Source organism: Callospermophilus lateralis, chromosome 1 (assembly GCF_048772815.1).
Source record: "Callospermophilus lateralis isolate mCalLat2 chromosome 1, mCalLat2.hap1, whole genome shotgun sequence".
NCBI lineage: Eukaryota > Metazoa > Chordata > Mammalia > Rodentia > Sciuridae > Callospermophilus > Callospermophilus lateralis.
Window position 1 is genome coordinate 92,116,489 of NC_135305.1, and position 25,907 is coordinate 92,142,395.

At 40.3% G+C, this 25,907-nt stretch overlaps 1 protein-coding gene across 2 annotated transcripts in view; it reads right to left on the minus strand.

Moving 5' to 3' along the window:
- Window positions 1–25,907, minus strand: part of Aoah (acyloxyacyl hydrolase) — a 203,312-nt gene that overhangs the window by 111,096 nt on the left and 66,309 nt on the right. For both annotated transcript variants that reach the window (XM_076864004.2, XM_076864014.2), the window contains one exon: window positions 2,470–2,529. In XM_076864004.2, the coding sequence (XP_076720119.1) occupies window positions 2,470–2,529 (60 nt within the window). The remainder of the gene's footprint in view (window positions 1–2,469; window positions 2,530–25,907) is intronic.

The following is a 25,907-nucleotide window of genomic DNA, read 5'->3' on the forward strand; positions in this document are numbered from 1 at the left end:
AATAAAGAAATTAGGGTGAATGGCATAAATGGAAGGGCAAAGGGGGAAAGCTAACATGAAATTGAATTTCTGCATGGTGAAGTGCCTTTCAACCTTTTGTGTGTGTGTGTGTGTGTGTGTGTGTGTGTCGGGGGGTGTATTATGTTATCTGGATTAAATTGGTCTATGCTGGGGTTTGGATATGAGCAATTTTTAAAGTCTTCTCATAGGATTCTCTTGAGACTTGTGATCAGGGACCTCACAAATAGCTGCACAGGTTGTTCCCTGAATGATTCCAGTATCGACACCATCTGTGACCCGACTGGTGCTCCCTGAAGTTCAGCCCTGAGGAAATCTGATTGGAGCTATTGGCACAGTGGAAAGGATATTGGTACCTAGCTCTGGGTTTAAGTGATGGTTTTCTCACTTACTAGCTACACAGGGTGAGCAAATTACGGAGTTTCAGTCCTATCATCTGTAATGAGGTTGATAATAATTTTTTTTGTGTGTGTGGAAGTGAGAATTAAATAATAGAATGACTCCATAACACAGGTCCTCTGAACTCTTAGAGACTCGGTGCTCTTCCAAATCCAGGTAAAGCCTCGAAGAGCCTATTAGGGCCTCGCTGAGATCAGACCTTTTCTGGCGCATTTGATTCCATTCAACAATATATAACTTTTCTCCAGTCTGGATTCTTACAGTCTAACAGGCTTTGCTGAAAAGATGTGCAACCTACCATGTGCTGCTTTAAATGTCCTGGTCAGCCTGCAGTTATGTCAGTTGTCACATGGAATTCATTGCAGCCAGTATTTTTTAAGCAGTTTTTCAGAGATCATTATTTGCATTTTGCATTTTCTGATTTTTTTTTCCTCGATAGTTTTAATCTGGAGAGTAAATAAATTGAGGGAGGCTTCTGGAGAGTTTTTTTTTTTTTTTTTAATTGTTGAATTGTTCAGTAGATTTTTTTTTTCTTGGAAGTAATTATTGGAATCCTGCCTCACAAATTATTCTTTCAATTCTGGTGACAGAAATTTAAAAAAAAATTGTAAAGTCCTAATTAGCCTTTGAGTTAATGCCAAGGCAGTTTGTGCTAGTAAAATAAACAATGCTCTGAAAATAAGTTTTCAGATTCACGTTGAGAAGAACAAAACACAAATTCTATTATTCTCCATTTCTGCTCAGAGTTCCGAGGTAGTGGTGGAGGGTTCCTCATGGTCTTTCAATTTCTTCTCGAATAAGTTAAGCAGATTAGCCGAACTGGCTACTGTCAGCCCTTAATTATTCACTGAATTGGATAATGACTGGCAAAGCAGACATTGTGATTGATTAACCAATTACGAAGAAATGCCTGCATGTTGCCATTTAACAAGAATCAGCCTTGTACATCAAAACCCGTGTGACCCCCACGCACAGGGCTGCCAGATAAAAATATGATACCAGACATGCTTACACTAAAAATGTAGTCCTTTTTCATCTGAAATTTTAAGTTTTCCTGAATATCCTATATTTTTACTTGCTTGGTAAACCTCGACGTTAAGTGATTTTCCTCCCCTTCATTTCCATTTGTCAAATCAATAATATCTTCCATGCATTGCATCAGGGTGAATGATGAGCAGGCTAGCAAGCAGAGGGAGGGAAAAGGACTACACCCTCTACCTCTGACCAATCCTTCCTTACTGCCAAGGTCTCCAGTATCGAGGATGATACTATTCTTTAAAGTTCTCCTTTTATCCTTCCTCTTCAGCTGGGGCTGATTTGCCATCAGAGTCTAAGTCAAACATTTAAATCTGCAACCATTTATTTAAACTAAGCATTCTATTTGCTGAATAAGTGTCATGACAAGGAGGACAAATTAGGGGAGATGACTAGTAGTGGGGATGATCTTAACATTTATTGAATACTTGGTAAGTCCTGGGGATGGAACTAGGTGCTTGGCATGCATCACTCGATTGTACCCCCATCAGAGGACACTATCATCACCCCATCTTACAGACAAGAAAACTGAGGCTTAATGAAGTTGAGCCCCTAGCCTGAGGTCACATTCTTAGAAAGCAGAGGGGCAGGAGAATGAAATCTCCTCCTGAATGGTCTACTGGAGCAGTGGTTCTCAAATGGGGTGATTTTACCCTCCAGAGGACACTTGGCAATGTCAATAGACATTCTTAGGCCTCACAGCTGGGGAAGGGGGGATGGTGCTGCTGGCATCTAGGGGGTCGGGGACAGGGATATTGCTAGACAGTACAAAACACATAACAGCCCTTACAACAAAGGATTATCAACCTGAACTGTCTGAGGCTGGAAACCTCTGCTACAGAAAGAAGGCAGGAGAAGAAAGTGGAAGGAGCTCAAGTTCCTACTTCTACCCCAATGCACTGTAGCATGTGGTGGGCTTGTATCCAGAGTAGCCCTTGCCTTTGGGGTGTGAAAGCAGGGCTGTGGGAGGTCAGGATGGCAAGGGAAAGGCTAGCATTCTACCCTCTGATTGCTTACCATGGTGGAGGATTTCTTGACAATTTGTCTTGCCTTCTCTAGTGTAAATTTCCATGACTCCTATAAAAGCAAAGTTAGACAACATTATAACTTGTTTCATCTTTTCTTTCCATGTCTTTCCTAAAGTAAGATTTTTTTGTCCATAAGTTTGCAATAAATAAACTATTACATACATTATGATAAAATAATTCACAAGAAAGCAAATTTGTGTCATTAAATACTTAAGTCTGTACCAGAGGCTGTGCTAAATTCCTTGCAAACATTATCTTTCTCAATCTTCACAGAAGCCTAAGAGATAGGACCATTTTATAGATGAGGAAATTGAGATGCAGAAAAGCTAAGAAACTGGCTCAGGGTTGGATAACTAGAGTCTGTCAGAGAGGTGATCTGAACCTCTGCTGCCTACAGCTGTGCTACACTGACCTCTCTAGTAACCGGTCCTTGTGTCTAGCAGCCCCACCAGCAGGAGGCTGTGAGCAGCCTGCTCCAGTGTCTCGTGCCTCAGCACTGAAGAATGGCTACTATCACTGCCATCCAGCTCACATTCTTCTCCCACTCACCTCCTCCTTTCCTAGTTCAATATCCTCAGTCCTCTTCCAACCATTTCCAGAGCTTCTGTCAAGCATACAAATATTGCAAGCACAAACAGTAAGTTCATTATTACCAATAATGTTTGCTATGAAAAACTCCAAGGACCACCATGTTTGTGTACTTGCAGGAGGCTGGGAGAAACGTAAGCCAGGAGTGGGGTGGGGCTGGGGAGGGTTGGCTCCAGCACTGCTTCTCAGAGCTTTTATCCCCCACTCAGTGCATACATGCCTGCCTGCCTGTCCTTTCTTGGCCTGCTCCTGGGACAGTCCTAGGGTAATCTTCTGCTAAATAATTGATGGATACACTGGGAAACTGTTTTTTTTTTTTTTAATTATTTTAAAACATTTATTTATTGCTCCCTTTTTGGTTATACATGTCAGTAGAACCCATTGTGACATATTATACAAGCATGGATTATATCTTATTCTAGTTTCCCAGTCTCATGGATGTACATGATGGTGGGATTCACTGTGATGTTTTCATCTATGTAAATAGGAAAATTATGTCACTTTTATTCCACTGTTTTTTCTTTTCCTTTTAACCATTATTTGTATCTCCCCCAAATCAGCAGGGAAGCTGGGATTTGGGGGGTGAGTGTCATAGTTATCACTACGGGTGGGTAAGCTGAGAATGTTGTCCCTTTACATATCAACTCAATTAGTCCTCCCATCAGAGGACACTGTTATCCTCTAGACACAGCTGTTTTTCAACCAGCACAGCAGTGTTTCAATGTTCTTAGAAGCATATCCTATACCAGGACATCCTGGCAACTAAGCCCACCTAGAGAATGTCTGGATGTAGAAATAGGTCTTTTGAGATAGAAGGTCATCAAGAGACGTTCTCTTGGGAGATGTTGGCCTTTGCTGCTAACGGATGCTCAGGACTCAGGTCTTTATTGAACTCTTGTCTGTCCCTCACCCTTTGAGCTTTCTTTCTCCGCTCTGGCACTCTGTGGTGCTCTGACAACATCACCCATGTTGAATGAAAATATCAGAAGAGGAATGTTATGATTTGGATATGAGGTTTCCTCCAGAATTTCCTTTGTTAACACAAAAATTTTTGGAGTTAAGGTGATTAGATCATGAGAAACATAACCTAATCAGCATATTTAAGTTTGAATGGACTAATTGGCTGGTAGCTGTAGGTAGGCGGGGCATGACTGGAAGAAGTAGGTCACTGGAGGCATGCCCTGCAAGGGCTCATCTTCCCCGCAGCCCTTTCCCCTTTCTCTCATGCTTCCTGGATGCCATGAACGGAGGTGCACTCCTCCACCATGCCCTTCTGCCATTATCTTGGCCCCGGAGCACTGGAGTCAGCCCACCATGGACTGAACCTTTGAAATTGTGAGCCAAAATAAGCTTTTCTTCTTCTAACTTCTTGTCAGGTATTTTGGTCACAACAATGTAAAGAAGATTAAAATAAAGAAAAATGTGTCCAGTGTGAGATGGAGTTGTAGAGAGTCTTCCAGGGGGAGCTTCTGGAAAGACGGCCTCAGAGTCAGCCTCAGCTCATCCTCCATGGCAGACTCTGAAATCATTTCAAATTATATTCCTTTTGTTCAAATTATATTCCTTTTGTTCAAGCGCAAAGGACAGCAAACCCTGTCTCTAAGGTCAAAGGCAGCAGGTTGGCTAATAGCCAGAATGTACAGAAATGACTGGAGAATAGAAGATATTCTCTCTGGGGGAGTTGGGTTACCAGGATGCCCTGGTACAGGGTGTATTTTTTAGAACATTGGAACACTACTGTGCCAGTTGGTGAGCAGCTGTGTCCCTTGCATTTTGAGTGTCCCCTACCTTTTACCTGGCCACCCAACCTCTTCCTAGGACTCCCCAACTCCTTGTGACGGTTCAGTTAAGGGGTCAGTATGATGATACCACCCACCGGGCACCTCTAGGCTGAGTTCCAACATTGCAACCAGCATCCATTCTGATCTGTTGGCAAGCAGGTATAAAAAAATTTGATGACAATCCTCACTTTTAAAACATGGATGTCTTTTAACAGAAAGCCTGTTTAGGGTATGGCACCATTCAAAAACTAACCTTATCCAATTACTTTGGCTTTTTCTGGAAGTTCTCCTGTCGTATATAATAAGCCTCTCTGACATGCCCAGTGTAACAGGGACCAGATAAAGAGCTAATTTCTCTTTTTGGCTACTCTTGTTAGTCTCAAGCTCATTCCCCACATATGGGAACTTGAAGGGTGTTATTCATTCATCTTCATTATGTGTCCCTGCCTCTCTGTCTCAAAATGTTGCCTTTCATTCTGAGGCCCCATTTAAACATCTGAATTTTAACATTCAGTATAGTCCCTGATACACATAGTAGGTGCTCAATATATAAGGAAATAAAAAGTGAAAGAAAACACATATGCTATTACCTCATTCAAGGAAAATAGGCCATCAGATTTTATACACACAGGAAAAACAATAACACAACAACAAACTTGCAAAGGAACGTTCCATACGAATTTTGGATGAGATTTTTTCCTTTTTGTTCTTTTCTGTATTTTATAAATTTTCAAGAATGAACACCAATACACTAAAAAATAGTTTGGTCCAAGTGAAAGGAAGACCATTAGAGTAGAGGAGGCAGATCAGGGGGAGGGAGGAGAGAAGGGAAGAGGGTATTATTGGGGATCAAAATGGAGAAAATTATGCTATATGCATTTATGAATATGTCAAAATGAACCCCACTATTATGTGTAACTATCCTGTGCTAAAAATAAAAAAGAGAAAAAATGCTTTTGGTTCAATCCATGTGGCTTTTATTTCTTATTGATAAAGAAAATTATGTGCCCACAGCATAGATATACCAGTGAAGGCCCTGAGGATATGGTGGTAAAGGACACAGACGCCTCTGTCCTCCTCAAACTTCCAGTCTGCTAGGAGACTGACCTTGAACAAGCACAGAAAATACAAGTGAGACAAAGCTAACGTCCAAGAGGGAGTCAGTAATATCTTCCTTGTAGAGGATGCCTGGATCCCTTTGGAAGAACCAATTCAATTTTAACCAGCTCAGTTCTCCCGGGCTCAATGTTGGTTGGGGGATGAAAACATACAAACCAACCAACCAAACATAAAAACACATCAGGGCAAGAGCCACCCTGGAGGCCTTGACCCATCCTTAGTGCTGGGGTATGATGAGCTCTGTCTATGGTCTTCCTGATAAGTAGCAGATGGACATGAGCCATTGGAACACAAGGCTAAGGGGATAATTCTGTAAACTGGGTTACAAGTCAGACCTCCATACATTTTCTCTTAAAAAAACCAAAACAAAACATTTTATCCCCAAAGCAATTTACCTAAAGCCACTCCAGCCCTACTCTGGCTTAAATCAATGGGATATGCCACATCCCCTGACAAACAACCTATTATCTGCCCAGCTATTCTCAGGGCCAAGAAATGCTGGTCCAAAGAATCTGTTGTGTCTATGAAGAGAATACAGGTTACTCTAAAGGGGGCTTTCTGTGACCTTTATATAGCCCAAAGACTCCATGGCTCAGGAGGACAGGCTAATTAAAAGCAAAGCCCATGTGAAATCTGTAAGAACAAGTTGCAATTAGAACCAGAGAGCCTGGACCAGAGCAAACTAGAGTGCCTTTCAATCTTTAGCATGTCATGATAATAGTAAAATTCTGCCTCTGGCCCACGGGTCTTGCTAGGGTAACTGTGTAAAACCATGTGCGGTAGGGACTTAAAGATCTGATGCAATCTAAGTGTCAGTCAAGAGTGGGGAGGTGTTACCTGGCGGGACTCTCTAGAAACTTCCCTAACTCTCCTCAATAAAACCAGGCAACAAAGGGGTGCCAGCTGCTCTCTCAGAGACAGCCCACACTCTCCCTTGAGGGTGTTTTCCTTTCTTTTCTAGTAAACTCTGTTATATTTCTATAATACTTCATGTCTTGCCTGAAATTTTCTCCTGAAAGAACACAAAAACTGAGATATGTAACGTGACCCCTGAATTACCCTGGTAACATTCCTAGGAGGCTGAGGGCAGGTTGGTCCATGTCGGGTAGGTGTTGGGGAGCAGAGGCTGGGGCTGTAGGGAAACACACCAATCTGTGTGAAGGACGGAGTCAAAGCATCCAGGAACAGGAACAGCATCATGGGCCCAGATGGGGATCCCCGCTCACCCATGTACTGAATACCCACTTACAAATTCCAATTACAATGACCAGAAGGAATGTCTAGATTTCTGCTGAAAATTGAAAAAGGGCAGGAGGACCAACTAAAAAATTTAAAACATTTCTGCAAGATGCAGTTTGGGTAACACCAAAGTGAAGCAAAGAGGGAGTGGCTAGGTTTTCAACACATTCATGGGGATTAAGTGTGTCACCATTAGTGGGCCCAAGGAGGTCTCTGCAGAGGCAGAGGAGACCACTATTGAAATCTTCCAGGCTTTTGACATGTTGCAGAAGAAAAGAATTTAAGGGCACACCAGGTGTTCACTTTATTAGAAAGTAAAAGGTGAAGATGCACACGCTCAGAGCAGAATGTGAGTTATCTCCAGAGTGAGAAAGAGTGCTTTTGAGGTCTCAGGTTCCTCTTTTAAAGGAGACTTTGTAAGGGGTGGGCATGAGAGGGTATGTGGGGATGGCATCAGCCCGGTGATCACAAGATGATTTACAGTGACCTGGGCACCCTCAGTACTTTAGGTCAATATTGTCTCTTCTATCTGATCAAAAGATAATGGTGGGAATGTACTCCATGTTATAGATTTCTTAAACTATCATATCTCCCTGTGTTGTATCTATTCTAAAAATATATATGTTAGCACATTGCATAGGCTAATTAGCAGTGCACAGGGCGATTTTTCTAACTGAGTAAATTTACAGTAAAATTTAAGATTTATAGATTTCTTAAGGATCTGGGAACTACAGGCTTGGGAGAAAAATTGGCCTGGGGAGAAAAGACGAAGAACTTTAGCAGAATGCTTTCAGATTAATGCTTTTTCTTCTTTTTTTTCCCACGTTCTATCCATCTTTTATTTCTTTTCTATCCCACTTCAGGTGAAGGGTTCTGTTAGCATTCCTAAGCCTGGAGATGCACACACAGGGGGGTAGGGGGTACATGTGGTACATCATGAGATGTGGAGGAGCTCTCAGATCTAGAGTCTGCTGCAGCCAGACAACTCTGGCCTCAGCAGAGGCTGTCCCTGGTATTTCTGGATGGCAGTAGTGACGAACATCTCTTGCACTTGTTTCTACATAAGATTGGGAAAGTGGCAGTTGGCTTTATCTAACAATGAAGTAAGCAGCGTATGGAAGCACCAGGAGCCACCCTCGGCCCCACCCCTGCTCATCACTTGAAGCTAGAAAGGGCTCCTGCCTGGCTGACTTGAAGCTGTGGCAGTAGCTTAGAAAAGGGCCCTCAAGAAGCTCATGGCCCTGAAGTGGCAGAGGCTGGGTGAGGAAATCAGTGATTTGATCCCAGGTGTAGAATGGCGTCAGGCAGGTGCTGGGGTGACTACTGACATTATGCTGGGGGCCTGGGAAAGCTTCTTAGAGGCCATGTGGCTTGAGCTGGGCTTTTGCTCACCTCTCATCACCCCAGAAATTGCATATCCTTCCTGTTTTATAGCAGGCTGCACTCAGATGCTGGGCAGCTTGGTTAAGATCATTTAGTGAGTTGGCAAGTTCGGTTAGGAGTGAAGCCTGGAGCTTTCACTCTTCAGAGTCTATGTGCCTCCCCGCTCTTCTGTTGTAATCTCAATGATAACAAAATGGAATCTCTGGACTTGGAAACTGAGGGCAGATCATGGATTCAGAGGGACCTACCTAGGACCTGCCATTCTGGGAGGCACCCCACTGGATAATTTTCCAGCTGCAACACTGATGTCTTTCTTATATCTTCCATGTCTCTGAAGCTCTTAGGACCAGGTGCGCAGTGCTGTCATTTTAGGGTCTCAGTGGTACAGTACCCAGGCTGGGGAGGCAAGGACCTGTGGACCTGAATTCACAAGACCATTAAAAAGACTAAATGGAGACTGGGAAAGGCCTGTGGTTTTCAGACATTGCTCATTCCTTTATTCTGTCAACCTTCCTGCTTCCAAGGCAGCGTGGCAGGTACTAAAATAAGGAGTGTTACCATCCTCATTGATGGGGCGGGGGAACAAGACAGGCACACGTGGAGTATATCACAATGAGGAAGGAAAACGGGAAAGGAAGGCTCCACCAGGAAAAAGGGAGAGGTGAGAAGGCTTCAGGAGAAAGCAGCCCTTGTGCTGGGCTTCCAAAGGCAGAAGTGAGTGGAAAGGGGAAGAACATTCTAGGCAGAGGGGACATCATAAGAGTCTGGAGATGGAGTATTTGGGCCACAGTGTGATGAATAATCCAGACATTCTGGCTTCACAAAGAGAAGCCTGGACAAGTGGATGATGGTCAGAGAGTGGGAGGTGTGAGGCATTATGATCAAAATGTGGTCTTTATTTCATAGGTAGCTGTTTTCTACTAAGAGCTTTTGAGCAGGGGTGTGTCGGGTTTAGTGACAAATACAAGTTAAGAAAATTAAAATCGAAGAAAGATCAAAGCACCATTTCCTCCCACAGTTACTAATTCAAAATGCATTATTACCAACATAAAACAGAAAATGTAGATAAAAGCCTACTCATTTTTTTCCCCCAGAAGGAAATGGATGTAAAAACTCAGAAACATTTGGAAAAGTTACTTGGTTTGCTTGTCTTAGTGATGAGCACTTTGCAAGGAAAAAATAATAATAATAATTGTTATTTTTCCTTGCTAACCTTTAAATATTGGCAACTTGATGTTTGTCTTCATTTATAAGGTATAAGGACTGCTATTTCATGTTACAAAAAATAAAAAAAAAAAATTTGGGTAATTCTAATGAGTGGTTGGAGAGAAAGTTTGGAAAGGGATGGTGAGCTGGGTAGAAAACTTTGGTGCCTGGAAGACAGAATGATGTTTCTGGCTCAGCTAAAGCAATGATCTGAGGCATAAGCAGGTTTTTCACCAACAATGAGGGACTTGGTTCTGGAAACTTCTATTTGATCCTGCCATTTGTTATTGTCAAATCTTTTCAGATGCTCATTATTTTCTTCATTTGATTCTCATGTTTCCTTATTCCATCTTTTAAATCCTTTTTAGAATCTACTTATTTCACATCCTAATGAGTGGATCACTGAGAAAGTATCACACAGATCCACACAGCTCTATGTCCTCATCCTGGGTGTTTATGGTCTAAAGAACCATGGACGTGTAGATTGGATTTCTTCACTCAAGAGCTGGGAACATGACCAAGGGAAGATGACAGCAGTTTATGAAAGAGAAAGGAGATCCTTTGCCCCTTATCAGGGCACACTGTAGCATGTAGCCATGGAGGTTAGCTAAAGCACTTTTGTCTAGAAAGATTCAATAGTCCATCCAAACCAGAGACAGACCAAAATCTTCAGGCCAGAGGAGATGCTTGCTGACTATGGACCGATGTCATAGGTTATAAGTGTGTCCTACCAAAGCTCAAATGTTGAAGTCCTAATCCTTCTATGCCCTAAAATGTAATCTTATTTGGAAATAGGGTCATTGTAGAGATAATTGGTTGAGATGAGGTCATACTGGAGTAGAATGGGCCCTAATCTTCTCTGGGACTGATGTTCTTATAAGTAGTAGGACATGTGAAGAGAAAAAGATTTGTGTCCGAGGAAGATGTTGTGAAGACACAGGGAGACGCCACTTAAAAGGAACAGCAAAGATTGCCAGCAACCACCAGAGCAGAGGAGCAAGGAGCAACTGCCCTCTCAGGGTGTCCCGAAGGGTCACTCTGTAATGCCTTGATCTTGGATTGCGACCTTCAGAACCAGGAGACAATAAAATTTCCCCAGTATGTGGGGAAGACTATTGTAACTTCTCTCACTCCAAGAGAGATGATGATGGTTCTTGACTCTGACCCAAGAACAGTTGGGATGATGATGGAAGAGCAAGGGCTAAGCACGTACTGCTATCAGTATCTTGGGCAAAGGGTGCCCTGGTGGGGCTCATCCTCTGCATTTTGCATCAGCCAAAATGGCAGCTTAAGGAAAAGAGAAAAGTCAAATCTAGCAGTTCAAATGTGGACAACATTTCCATCTTTAGTTGAAACTCTTAAAGTATTGTATTGATCATTATGTCACAGTCTCCACTATTACTTGACATTTAAGATAAATTTGGATCACAGAGTATTTGTGGGTTTGAGTCCTGGTTTTGTCTTTTATTAGTTGTGGGTCTTGGGGCAAGCTACTTGAGCATTCCGAGCCTAAGTTTTCTCATCTGTGAAATGGGGATGAGCATAGCATTGGGGTGAGATTTGAACAAGACACTCCTAGAATAATGTCTTGCATATAGTAAGCATGGAATTAGTATTCATGATAGTTGGTGTTTTTATTTTTGGTTGTTATGTTACAACATCAACCTACATAAATGCAAGCAAGCTGTTTTTCGATGATATTGAAAACTTCCCTGAGAAGAAAGTTTTATTTTTCCACACATCAAAGATTAGAAATCCAAGACTTGGAGAGGTTACAAAATTTAACCAGGGCATGTCTGCAAGCAGAACCAAGATTGATACTCAGGTTATTAGACACCAGCACATTTCCCACCATTGCCACACTGCAAGAATAAAGTAGGCTTAACATTTTAACCTAAGCAAGAAAGTATGACCGATGAGGTTTCACAGGAGAATGGAGAATATAGCTTCCAGGGAGTAAAAATGGTTTAATGCAAAAGGTCAGATAGAAGACATGTGGTCCTGATGTCAAGAAGCCACTCACTGAGTGAAGAGTCATGTGCCCTGGGCATAGGCGTGGTTGTAAGCACAGGATTGGTAGTGAAAGGAGAAAGGCATGTCTTTTCCAATGGTCATTTCTTTGCACAACATTCATTCATTCACAAGTTCTTATTGAGCATCTTTTCAGTGTTGCTTGATGTACTGTTTGTTAGGGGCATAGCAGTGAATGAGACTTCAAGGATTTTTCCAATCAGGAGAGAGAAATCAAGAGTAAACTAATTAGAAAATAGTGTGGAAAGTGTTGAGTAGTAGTTACTATTACCCCTTTTTTATAGATGAAGTAAGCTGAGGCTCAGAGTGAATAACACCTTGCCTAAAGTCACAGAACCAGTGAGCAATACAGTCTAGATTCAATTCAGGCTCATTTGGAACTTGATACAGGCTTTTAACTGTAGTCTGAGAGATGTTAAGGAGTGTGCTAAAAAAGAAAACTTTTTTTTTTTTAATTAAAATCTTTGTAATGTTTTGAATAACCAATAAAAAAATAAATAAATAAATAAAATGTGTGGGAAATCTGAGCACCGAATCCTGCTCTGGGAGAGCCACAATACACATGACTGTATTCAACCTTTTGGCCACTGTTAGATTGAAACCTGAAGGTTTCAGCCAAAGTACATTAAGCTCTATTGACTTATGGGGAGCATGTAAGGAATACAGTACATCATGTACAGGAGTTCTTAGGGACTCATTATTATGTCCCTTGACATTTTAAGAGTATTGGTGAAGTGGACCAGACTCACTCACTCATTGTCCCTTGGGTTCTCTGGTGTTGAAGAATTGAATTCTGGTACAGTTAGGAGTGAAGGAAGGAAAAAAAATAGTGTTTTTAGGCATGGGTTTCTACAGTGAACAACTTCCAGTGATCAAGTTCTCTACGATCAGTTATAGCAGCAGTAGATTTGAGAAGTACAGAAAGTGCCTTCTGTTCACTTCACGCTTTTGACAGCAGTGACAGATTTCCACCAAGGAGAAAGCCCCTGGGAATTGAAATGATGATTTCAGATGGGTAGGTTTTCTTTCTTTTTTTTCTTTCTTTCATTTTTTTTTTTTAATCATCAAAGAGCATGTATGAATCAGGGTGGGGACGATCACTCATTTATTCTGGATCTTTATGAGGATAGGTTGATCCTTACCTTCAAACAAAGTGATACAAGTTGATTTTAGAAGTGGTGCAAGATTTGGAAGATTCTATCTCTGAGTGCTTTACTGTCCCACAGGGGACAGTAAGCAATTAACCACATAAGACAGTGCAAGGGATTCATTGTTCATGTCCTCCACAAATTTGAATGTTGAAACCCTAGTCCCAGTGTGATGTCATTTGGAGGTGGGACCTTTGGGAAGTGATTAAGCCACATAGGTGGAGCTCTCCTGCTGGGATTTGTGCTCCTATAAGAAGCCTGATGGCTAGCCATCTCCACTTTATGTGAGGACACTGTGAGAAGTTGGCAGCCTGCAACCAAGAAGGGCACCCTCACCAGTCCTTGACAATGCCGACACTTTGAACTTGTACTTCCAGCCTCCAGAACTATGAGAAATAAATTTACAAGGCACCCAGATACTCTGTTACAGCTGTCCAAACTGGACTAAGTCAGGCAGATCAGAAAAGCCAACAGAAAAGTGCTTTGAGATGATTTATATTTAAGTAGAAAGACAAAGGCTAGAAGGTCCACTGCTTTTGAGTTTCTATCAAGCATTGACTTGTCTGGCCTTCGGGTGGAATTTGAGGGCCTATTTCTCTTTTAGGTTCTTAATTAATTTTTTATTTATATATGACAGCAGGATGCATTACAATTCTCATTACACGAATAGAGCACAATTTTTCATATCTCTGGTTGTATACAAAGTATATTTATACCAATTTGTGTCTTCATACATGTACTTTGGATAATAATGTCCATCACATTCCAGCATCATTTCTAACCCCCTGCCCTCTCCCTTCCCCTCCACCCCTCTCCCTATCTAGAGTTTGTCTATTTCTCTCATACTCCCCTTCCCTACCCCACTATGAATCAGTGTCCTTATATCAGAGAAAACATTCGGCATTTGTTTTTTGGGATTGGCTAACTTCATTTAGCATTATCTTCTCTAACTCCACTCATTTACCTGCAAATGCCATGATTTTATTCTCTTTTATTGCTGAGTAATATTCCAATGTGTGCATATGCCACATTTTTTTTATCCATTCATCTATTGAAGGGCATCTAGGTTGGTTCCACAGTTTAGCTACTGTGAATTGTGCTGCTATATCTGTGTTCCACTGTATTTTACAGTGACTGTTTTCCAATATCTAGGATTTAGCCGTATCAAAGCCCAATTTGGTTTTCATGTTCTGACACTTTCCAGCTCTGATGGCCATTACTGACTTTAAGTCAAAGGAAGAAAATGAAGTCAAGTTTATGCCTTTTCTTCTTTGGGAATGAAAAAAACATAGTAAAAGTAAAAGGAATAAAAGAGCCACTCCTTTTAAATGCATTCCCTTTTATTGTTGAATCTTTCTTCTTCACACATATTTTAGCATTAGCTGCATTTTCTTCTTTCCTTTTTCTAGGCTAATTCTGCATTGTATAGCTATTCATATCACCAATACATTTAATCATGTTATGCAGTATTCTTTTTTACCAGGCTACACCTTTTTAAAAAATATTATTCTAAATAGCACCATAAAGACCCTACTCCTTTTTATTTTTTTTTTTTCAGAACAATTTTTTTTTTTTTGGTACTGGGGATCAAACCAAGGAGAGTTCAACCACTGAGCCACAGCCCCAGCCCGTTTAATTTTTTATATTCAGACAGGTCTTGCTAGGTTGCTTAGGGCTTCACTAACCTGCTGAAACTGGCTTGAACTTCCCATTTCCTGCCTCAGCCTCCAGAGTAGCTGGGATTACAGGCATGTGCCACTGGGCCTGGCCTAAGCTCCTTTTTCTGCCATTAATATTCACTGATATTACCACTATCACCACCACCACCATATCATTTTGCCATGGAAATTTTATACTTCAAATGACCAATATGGCAACCAATTTCTCCAAACTTTATCCTAACTCTACAAAGTATGGAGTAACAATTTTTTATTCATATTTTGCCAGAAAATATATTTTATTTGGTATTCACAGTACATTTCTTTAAACATTTTATTTGATTGTCAAAATAAGTATAAGTTCATATGCAGTTATAAGAAATGGCATAGAGAATTCCTATGTGTCCTTTATCCGGTTTACCTCAATAGTAACATCTTATAAAACTGTAGTACAATATCACAAACAGGATATGAGCAAATATTACAGTCAAAATATCAAACAAAGGAGTAACAATTCTTGACCCCACTCTATAGATAAGAAGCCAAGACATGGGCTCTTAAGAGAACTTTCAAAGCCTCACAACTGCTGCCTTTATTCCACTTGACTCCCTCTTCCTTAAAATCTGGCCTCACAAATGATCTCTCCAGTACTGGACTCCATGGTGTTGTCCTACAAATAAGATGTTGTTCTGTTCTTTAGACAGATGATTTCTTGCAAATAATTGAGTTAGTCAGATAGTGGGTATGTTTCAGTCATGAGGTTGTTGTAAGGTCAATTGTTTTGTAACATGGTATTTTAATTTTTTTACCATTTTTCTCTTTGCTTTCAGGTTGTTAGATAAATCTTGCCCAATGTTATAGTAAAGAAATTTATTTGTATTAGTTAATCTGTATTAATTGCTATAACAAATGACCACCATCTTTGTGGCTTAAGACAATAAAAATTTACACTTTTGCAGTTGTGGAGGTTAGAAATCTAGGGCTAAAACTAAGGTGTTGGCAGGATGGGGTCCTTCTGTTAAGGTTCCAAGGAAGAACCTTTCCTTCATCTCTTCCAGATTTTAGTGATTGTGCATACTTCCTGGCTGATGGCTTGGTCACTTGGACTTCTGCCTCTATTGTCACATTTTCTTCTCTCACTCTGATCCTAATATACGCCTCTTATAAAGACTCTTGTGATTACATGCAACTCACATAGTTAGCCCAAGATAATCTCTCCATCTAAAGATTTTAAATTAAATCACACCCCGAAATTTCCTTTTGCCACATAAAGTAACTTACTCACAGGCTCTGGGTGTTAGGATATGGACTTCTTTGTGTGTGGGCGGGTGAGGGCACTGTTCTTATTTCTACCATGTATTCCTTCATCAAATAATTATTGCGCTATTAATATATGCAGTGAACTGTGCTGGACTTTGGAGAAGTGCAGAGAATAGCACTGAGTTTGAGGAATAACAGACTATCTGTGCTCTCATGGAATTTACATCCTAATGAAAGGCCCAGACATTAAATAATAATTTTGTGATTTTTTAAATGCAATTATAAAAAGTGCTAGAATGGAGGAGTGACAAGAACAGAGAATATTGGAGAGTCTGGTATAAATTGGGGCATCAGGGAAACATGGAGGAGATGACTTCTAAGCTCAGCTCTGAGGTAGATTATTAATTAGGTGAAGAGGAGGGTCAAGAGTGAATGTCGGGAGACCAGTGATTAAAACATTAAAGTTCAAAGGATCTTCTAGAACTGTTCAAATTCATTAAGGTCATTAGCTTTTCTTGAACTAAGGGAAATATTAAGTACATTCCCAAGAGAGAGATGTCATTTCCTGAACTTCTCAAAGGCAGGCAAGAAACATTTTTGTATCTTGAACATCATATATACATCTTCCTTGGAACAAATTGTTTTCTTCTACTTATCAGAAGTTAAGGGTAACTTAAGATTTGCATTATTATTGCTGTCCTTTGAAGAGTCTTGCCATCTCCGTGAGTTTAGTGGCCCCCAAATAAATAGTTTGCAAATCTAAGTAGATACCAAGAGTCTTAGTAGATAAGAAAGTCTAAGTAGGGAGCCTACATCCTGGGAACAAGTTTTTACCCCTTACACATCAGATAGAGCTCTAATCTCTAGTGTATATAAAGAACTCAAAAAGCAAAACACCAAAAAAACAAATAATCCAATCAATAATTGGGCCAAGGACCTGAAAAGACACTTCTCAGGAGAGGATATACAATCAATCAACAAATACACTAAAAAAGGCTCATCATCTCTAGCAATCAGAGAAATGCAAATCAAAACCACCCTAAGATACCATCTCACTCCAGTCAGAATGGCAGCCATTATGAAGTCAAACAACAACAAGTGCTGGCGAGGTTGCAGGGAAAAAGGCACACTCATACATTGCTGGTGGGACTGCAAATTGGTGCACCCAATTTGGAAATAAGTATGGAGATTCCTTGGAAAGCTGGGAATGGAACCACCATTTGACCCAGCTATTCCTCTTCTCAGTCTATATCCAAAGGACCTAAAAACAGTATACTAAGGGACATCAATGTTTATAGCAGCACAATTCACAATAGCTAGACTGTGGAGCCAACCTAGATGCCCTTCAATGGGTGAATGGATAAAAAAAATGTGGCATATATACACAGTGGAATAATACTCAGCACTAAAAAATAACAAGATCATGGCATTCGCAGGGAAATGGATGGCATTAGAGCAGATTATGCTAAGTGAAGTTAGCCAATCCCCCCCCCAAAAAAAAACAAATGCCGAATGTCTTCTCTGATATAAGGGGGGTGACTCAAAATTGGGTAGGGAGGAAGAGCATGGGAAGAAGATTACCTCTAGATAGGGAAGAGACGTGGGAGCGAAAGGGAGGGAGAAGGGGAATTGTATGGAAGGTGGTAGGAGCCCCTCATTGTTATATAAAATATATGTATGAGGATGTGAGAAAAAAAAGAATAATGTTACCTTAGATTAGGTAGAGAGAAGTGATGGGAGGGGAGGGGAGGGGATGGGGGATAGGAAAGATAGTAGAATGAAATAGACATTATTATTATTGTGTATATATATATGTGACTGCATGACCAATGTGATTCCGCAACCTGTACACCCAGAAAAATGAGAAATTACATCCCATATGATTCAAATGTATGATATGTCAAGATCATTGTACTGTCATGTGTAACTAATTAAAACAAAAAATTTTTTAAAAAAGTCTAAGTAGATATCCAAAATTACAAATATGAACTTTAACAAAAGCAAGTACAGATTAGGTTCTCTACAAGATCATTTCAAATGCTTGGGAAAAAGACCAAAGAGTAGACCCTAAGTCCAAAGCGTTTTAATGCTGTCTTCAGTTCTGTTAGCATTTTAAATGTTCAAATATTCAGGGACTAATTTAATACAGTGGTCTCTGGTATTTAAAGCTTCTCTGTTTCTGTGATAATTTATTGTCTGATGACCATCAAAGAGTTTTGTGGAGGCCAAATACATAGGAGGTAGAAGAAATCTAGTTTTCATTTTCACTTTTTTAATTATAAGAAAAGGTGAGCATTTACCCCTAAATTTTTGGTCATTTAATCTTCCTTTATTATAAGCCAATTGGGTTTGTGGTCTTTGCTCATTTTTTTCCCATTTTCAACATTGAGAGCTCTTTAAATCATAGAGAAAATAATTCCTCATGTGGCATCTTACAAGAACATTTTCCTAGTTTGTCATTTGACTTTTGGCTTTGTGGGCAGAGCAGGTTTTTACCAGTCAGATGTATTAATATTTACCTTTGTGATATTTGGATTACAAATTATAAAATTGCTCAGTTTTTTCTTTGTCTATGATTGTGTTCTTTCTGATTCAATCTTTAAATAATTTTGACATAAAGACTAAACATCTAGCTTAGAAATTTCCCCCAAATGTTTAGCCTTTAGTCCTATGTATTTGAATAATCCAGTGTTTTACCACTGATTTGAAATGCTATTTTAATACAAAACAATAATCTCAAACACATTAGGATTTATTTCTTGACACCATATTCTGTCTCATTTTAAGCTGATTTTCTATATCTAAATGGCTACATTCCTCTGTCATTTGTTTAATTGTTCATGATTTCCTCAGATGCTTAAAGAGGAACTTTAACAAAAACATTGTCAATTAAACAGCTCCACAACCAACAATTTGCTTGAATTTTTTTTTCTCATCTGTAAAATTAGGATAATGGAATAACCTTACAATTGCGGAGGAGGATTTTAGATGATATATGTACGCCAAGTACTTAGTTGCACTTCATGATGGTTGTCACTGCCTTTTACTTTCCAGACCCTAATGTATCTCTACCATACTAGAACAGCTTAGTAAATGTACATTACAAGAATGAAAGAAAGACTGTTCTTGTCTAAAATGCCTGTCAGTTTCACTCAAGACCCTTCTGATTGAGTTCCATTTCTGGTCATCTTTCGGGCACAGCCATGGGTTTAATTAACTGGGGCAATTTGGAAAGCTTTATTAACTCTTCTAGAATAATATTCCAAAGCTGTAGGTTATTCTTTCTCAGATATATGGTCTCTTTGGAAACAATGTTTGATTTTCCAATGGCTTATAAAATCGTACTTGAAATCAGCCATCATTCAAGAAGGAAATTTTCTTAGCTCAAAGCTCTGGTGACCACACAAATGGCTTCTTTCTTATTTAATAATTTGTATTCTTCAAAGCCCAGAGGTCTGAGGAAACATTACTCACACACTCACCCTAGTTAAGGTGGACGACAGGGGTGGGGCACACACAAGCTGGGGAGGTTGACCAGACAATCAGATGGGGGCAGAGAAGCTTAATTTTTCTGTCTAATTTGGGTTCTGGGCTACTATTTTGCTAAAATTGTGCATAACAGAAATCATGGAGGCTCCAAAGTAATAGATGATGATGACAGAGGAAGTAATTTCCTTTCTTTGACGTAGACTTTCTGCTAAACTGAGGGCACTTATTCATTTTGATTTTTTTTTGTATGCCTGTCACAACAAAGGCAAGTCATAATTACAGGGCTGAGAGGACAAAAGCAGATTTCAGAGATTTGAATCCTAGAAAAGAGATATGGGTTAAAGAAATTTATTCCAGCACTCATACCCTGCCACACACACACACACACACACACACACACACACAGAGATGTGTGGGGTGGGGTGGGATGCGATGAAACTTGGGACCTGAGAATATTTTTATTAAGAATATCTATTTACTGAGAATATTTTTATTAAGAAGAACAATAGCTGGTTACTAGAGAACATTGGTTTTAAATAGAAAAGCCTATTAGACTTCAATCCTAAACCCCAATCCTCTTGCCAATTTCATATTACTTTCATTCATTGATTCATTTCTTTAATTATCATTTATTGAATACCTACTGGATCCCAAGAACTAGGGAGACTCTGAGAATATGCCTCCAGAAAGTTCCCATTCAAGTGCAGGGCTCCTACTGCACCACGAGCTGCTTCAACAGGGGACGTAACTAGCAGATATATTTCTGGGGAATGGCTATGTCCTTGGTCAGAAAGGAGGATCGAAAAGGACAGAATGGATGCTGATGATGAGATGATTCTTCGGAAAGATAAGCAGCAAAGGTCTACGTCTAGATAGATAGAGCAAAACATTTTCAGGCCCAGTTTGAGTCTGTGAAAAAGATGAAGAAGATGCGCTAGGAGTATAGACAGATATCATGCAGCTTTTTATTGCTGTGGACAAAATACTTGACAAGAATCACTTAGAGGAGGAAAGATTGGTTTTGGGCTTAGAGTTTCAGAGGTTCAGTCCTTGGTCAGCTGACCCCTTTGTTCTGGGCCTGAGTGAGGCAGAACATCATGGCAGAAGGATACTGTGGAGCAAGGATGTTCAGTGGCATCTAGGGAGAGAGAGAGAGAGAGAGAGAGAGAGAGAGAGAGAGAGAGAGAGAGAGAGAGAGAGAGAGAGAGAGAGAATACGGTAGCGCAGAGCCAGGGACAAGATCTAATTCTCTACACTCCCAGTGACCTACTTCTTCACATCATGCCCTGCTTTCCTACAGTTACCACCCATAGCCCATGAGATGAATGAATCTACTGATGATGGACAGCTCTCATAATCTAATCATTTCACATTTGAACATTTGTGCATTGCTCACACATGAGCTTTTAGGGGAACAGCTCATATTCAAGCCATCACAAGACACAAACAAGTTTTGGGAAAAAAATGAAAAAATAAGGAGTATTATGAAGACATTACTGTCCTTATTTTATGGGTAACACTGGGTTCCAATATAAGCACATTTATTAAATACACACTTATAGGGCATCTTTAGAGTTCCATCCCCTAGACCAAGTAGTGGGAACAGACAGTTAGGAAGGTATAGTCCCAGCCTTACAATCTCACAGACCAGCATTTGACATTTAGGGGGCATTAATGTCCTTAAAGGAGAGACTAGAAACCTAGTAAAATAATTCACGTTCGTGAATTCACCAGGAAAGGTGTAGAAATCAAGGAATGGTTGGAGAAAAGAATGACACGAGGGAGTAAGTAGAGATATGATTTTGGGGGTTGTCTGGGAGGTTACCAGATGACAAAGAGAAGGCAAGTCACAGGAGAAGGGACAATACTTGTCAGCTTGTTGACAATAGCTTTTAGACTTAGGCTGAAAACGGCTGCACACTATAAAATAAGCTAAACATGCATCTCTCAAGGGAAGAGTTAAAGCAAGCATGTTCGGCAGTGCCCTTCACATCGGATCTCTCATTCAACAAATCCTACAAGGCACCTACTATGTACCAGCCCCAGGAAATGACAGAGTAAGAAAGATGAAGTCTCTGGGCTCAAATGTTATGAAAGAAACAAGGAGCTGTGAGGAGATGGGAAGGAGGCCTTCTTCAGACAAGTCAGTCAGAGAAGGCCTGGGCAAAATGGACACACTTCAGCAGAGACCTGGAGGAGGGGAAGGTGTTGGCCAAACCAACAGCCGGAGGGGTTCTAGGCAAAGGTCCCAGGCACAGTGCTGAGGAGGCGGGACTAACGTGCTGGGCCAGCTCTTACTCTCTCTTGAAGATACTTGGGATGGCTTAGTCACCGCCACTCCTCTTCTCCCTGAGAGAGCTCAGCCTTCTTCTGCGGGGGTTCCTGTTTCTCCTGGAGCCTCCTTTAGCACACTTGTTTCTTTGTCATCCTTTGTTTCTAAGCCTGCCTTTCCAGTAGAATCACTATTTGCATTGATTTTGCTCACCACCGTTGTTAGAATACTGTTCTACATAATTCATTCTACATAAATATTTGCTGGCTGGAAAAAGGAAAATAATTATTTTTGTAGAGACTATGGGACTTAAGGGAAGCCTTTCCATTCTCTAGGTATTTATTAGTAGGCCTGTTTATACAACAGGCTGTCATATCTGTTCTGCAGACCTGTAACGGGATAATTTATGTGGACAACCTGGCTGTGGGTTGGCACTTGGTAGACACTCAAAGGAAAAAAAAAGTTCCTTGAGGCATAACTAAGTGAATGAAAGAATACCTGGTTTAATTGGTACTGAGAAAGTTGGAACACTTGTGCAAGACTGTTGGAAATTAAGCTTTTCAGGCTGTTTCATCAAATCTCTAAAACCAAAGCTGCCTTTACTTCCCACTGGCTCTGAGAAGTGGCTATTCCAAATGTGTTCTATAAACTATGCTCTATAAACCAGGTGGTGCTGATGTGAAGAGATCTGGAGCGCAAGGCCCAGGGTTGAGTTCTGTTTCTACTCACCAGTTACGAGGTTTGTATCAGGACCCTAGTTCTCAACTGTAAACTATGTTTGATGATGAATACCGATAAAAAAAGGTTTGACCCTGTGGGACTGGATTGAAATTGGAGAATTCAGTATGAACTCATGTACATACATACACACACACACACACACACACACACTGAAATGAATAGACACAGAGACAACTACAGATACATGTGTACATGTGAGTTGTGTACATACACACTTTACTTAGCTGTCCACTAAGAAGGACCAGGAGCAATGACACCCCAGCAGCAATGAGCACTCCAGCCTACATCTTGGTTTCTAAAAACCAGTCTCCACGAAAGGAACCAAGTTCTTTGGAGAAATGGTTTACACTAGAGCTGGGGGAACAAAATATATGACAAACCAAAATGAGCTTGGATCATCTGCTCATACCAGAAAGGAAGGAAGTCCTTCAAAAAAGATGCAGGCACATCAGAGGGACAAAAGAATCTACCTGAAAAGCTCCCAGTGGTAGAAAAACTGGAAAAAATTTGAGCAACAAAGTAAATCACATAGATTTAGATTATAACTCAGAGCATAAAATACATATGCCTGAGCCCATACTAACATAAATAAATGATTCACTAAATAACTAAATGTTATGAAAGAAACAAAGAGACTTCTTTATAGAATTCCAAATAATATCCAGGAGGTGGGCATCCTCCATGGCCTCCCTAGGTGTGGGCTGGATTTAGAGACTCACTTCTAGGAATCAGAATACAAGAAATGAGAAAAATAGTAACTTTATGGTGGGGAACCCTGCAAGTAGCATCTTAACCACGGGATGAAGTTTGATCTCACCAGTGATGTCATGTGGCATTGTGTACCTCTAATAGGCAGTGATGAGAAGGACACTGCCTATCTGGGGTGTTCTTCCCAAAACTCCATTATCTAATCAAGATACAAACATCAAACAAGTCCCAACTTGAGAAACAATTCACAAATGTACTTAATTCAGTATTCCTCAAAACTGTCAAAGTCATGAAAAGTAAGGACAGATGGAGAACCAGAGACCACTATGGAGACAAGACAACTAAATGCTGTGTGTAGATCCTGGAACAGCAAGAGGACATTGGTGGAAAAACTGGTGACATCTTAATCAAGTCTGGAGTTTAGTTGCTAGTAATAGATACAAAACAGTAGTGTTGGTTTTTAATAGGCAATGCGAAGACGGTCACATGAGCAAAACTGAACTTATGTGAAGGGTGTTCTCTGCTGTATCCTTGGGACTTTTATGTAAATACAAAATTACTGCAAACTTTTTAAAAAGCTTATTAAGGAAACCAGAGTTTGGGGAAGACTCGATGATATTATCTGAAGACACATTATGAGCTCACAGGGCTACTAGGCACACAGTTATGAACACAAAGGGACGGTCCCTCAAACTGAATGAAATTTAGTGATTAATGAATCTTAGAAATGTTCAATTTCCTGTCCTCTGTGATTTTTTTCCCCCTTAAGCTTTGCTACCTGAGACCTTATATTAAAAGAGATGCTTTGACGCCTGATGTTTAAAAAATAAAAGTAAATTCCTGGGGTCAGCTTATTTCCCAGTTGAAAAAGAATTTGTCACATGTCATTTTCTCATAATAAGGGTAAAAAACTCACTCATTCCCAAGCTCATTTATGTCAGCTTCTAGGGAGTTTGGATTCCAGGGAAATACAAAGTTCCTGTGTATACATACACTCCTACACACTCAGCACCAGAGAGTTGGGTTCTATAGATACTGGATTCACCGTGGGAAAAGCTGCTTTATGGTCTGGTGGCTTTCCAAAGACAGCTGTTCTCCCTCCCAGAAGTTTAACTGGGTTGGAGGCCCTGGAGAAATGAGAAGAATCTATCTCCATGCAGAGCATACATTCTAAACATGATTCTCCTTTAATGTGGATCAGAGTGGTGTGAAGTCAGTCTTGAGGGTGCCTGGGAGATGCTCATAAACACAGCATTCTCTCCAGCACATCCATTTAGGAAGGGAATGTATTCACAGTTTCAAGGTCTGCCTGGGAATCTCAGGGTTAGGAGATTCCTGAATAGAGCCCAGAAGGCTCCAGGAGGCTCCTGAACCAACTTGGGCTTTTACCTTGTGACACTAGGATCCCAAGAAGACAGGCTTAAGGAGTCACAGGGTACACATGAAGGAGCTGCGTTCAATTTCAATTTGTGAACTGTGTTGTGAGAATCATGCTTTGGTACAAACATGTACACATGCAGGTGCACATACCAGCATCAGTCAATGTTCTGTGTGCAAACGAGGGGAAGACTGGTAAAAATAATTCCTCCAAGGTAGGTAACACAAAACCATCTCAGTGGACTTTGTAATGCTGGCCTGATGATTTTTTCCCCTCTTCCCAACCTTCATCTCCTTCTCTCTCTTCCCAATGCTTACATCCCAATAAGGAAATCTATGTAATTCTAGACCTTTGCATTTCTGAACCTCGTTTTCCTCATTTACAAAATATGGACAATATCTACCTCATGAGATTAAATGGATTAATAAATAGAAAGCATTTAGAAGAGTATTTGTGTACTGTAAATACTGAAAAAGTCATTTTATGAAAATAGTTGACAGGAGATTTAACATTTTATTGGGAGAGTTAAGAATTATTTTATGGAGAAGGTGACAGTTGAGATGAGCTTGTAAATGCATTTACTGCACCTAACCTATCAAACATCATAGCTTAGCCCAGCCTACCTGGACAGGCTCAGAACATTTACATTAGCATACAGCTGGGCAAAAATCATCAAACACAAAGCCTACTTTATTATGAAGTGTTGAGCATCTCATGTACACACAGATGGGTGTTTGTAGACATGATGGGATGTGAAAACACAATATCCCCAAACACTGGCAATGCAGCCTATTACAGAGGAAATTCCTGTAGTATGTCTCCCCTCTGGGAACTATGGCTCCCTGTTGCTACTCAGCATCTCAGAGAAGGTTGCAACCTCATACTAAGAGTTATGGAAAATTCAAAATGTGACTTCTGCTGAATGTGCATAGATTTTGCACCATTGTAAAGTTGAAAAATCCTAAGTCAAACCACCTTAAGTTGGGAACCATTTATACTGTGTAATTCTATTTACATGAAGTTTGAGAATAGAATTTTATATCAATGAACTAATCTATGGAGAGATTTCAGAAGAGTAGCCACTTTGGGGCATTGACTGGGAAGCCTTGTGGTGGGCTGGAGATGATTTATATCTGTACCTGTATGTTTATCTGCAATTTAGTGGGTAGGTAATTCATATGTGTTTTGTAGAAGTGATCTATATGCCATAGAAATGGAAAAAAAGGGTTTACTAGGTACCATTTAAAAATATGTGTTCAAAATGTAACATTAAGGAGGAAAAGCAGGGCACAAAACTATATATGCTCAAAACAATCTTGAATGCAATGTAATCTGTTTAAAAATTAAAAGGAGAATAATAAACATTTTAATATTGGTCATTTCTGATAGGGGGATTTCAGTTCATTGTCTTGAAGAAATGCCCAAA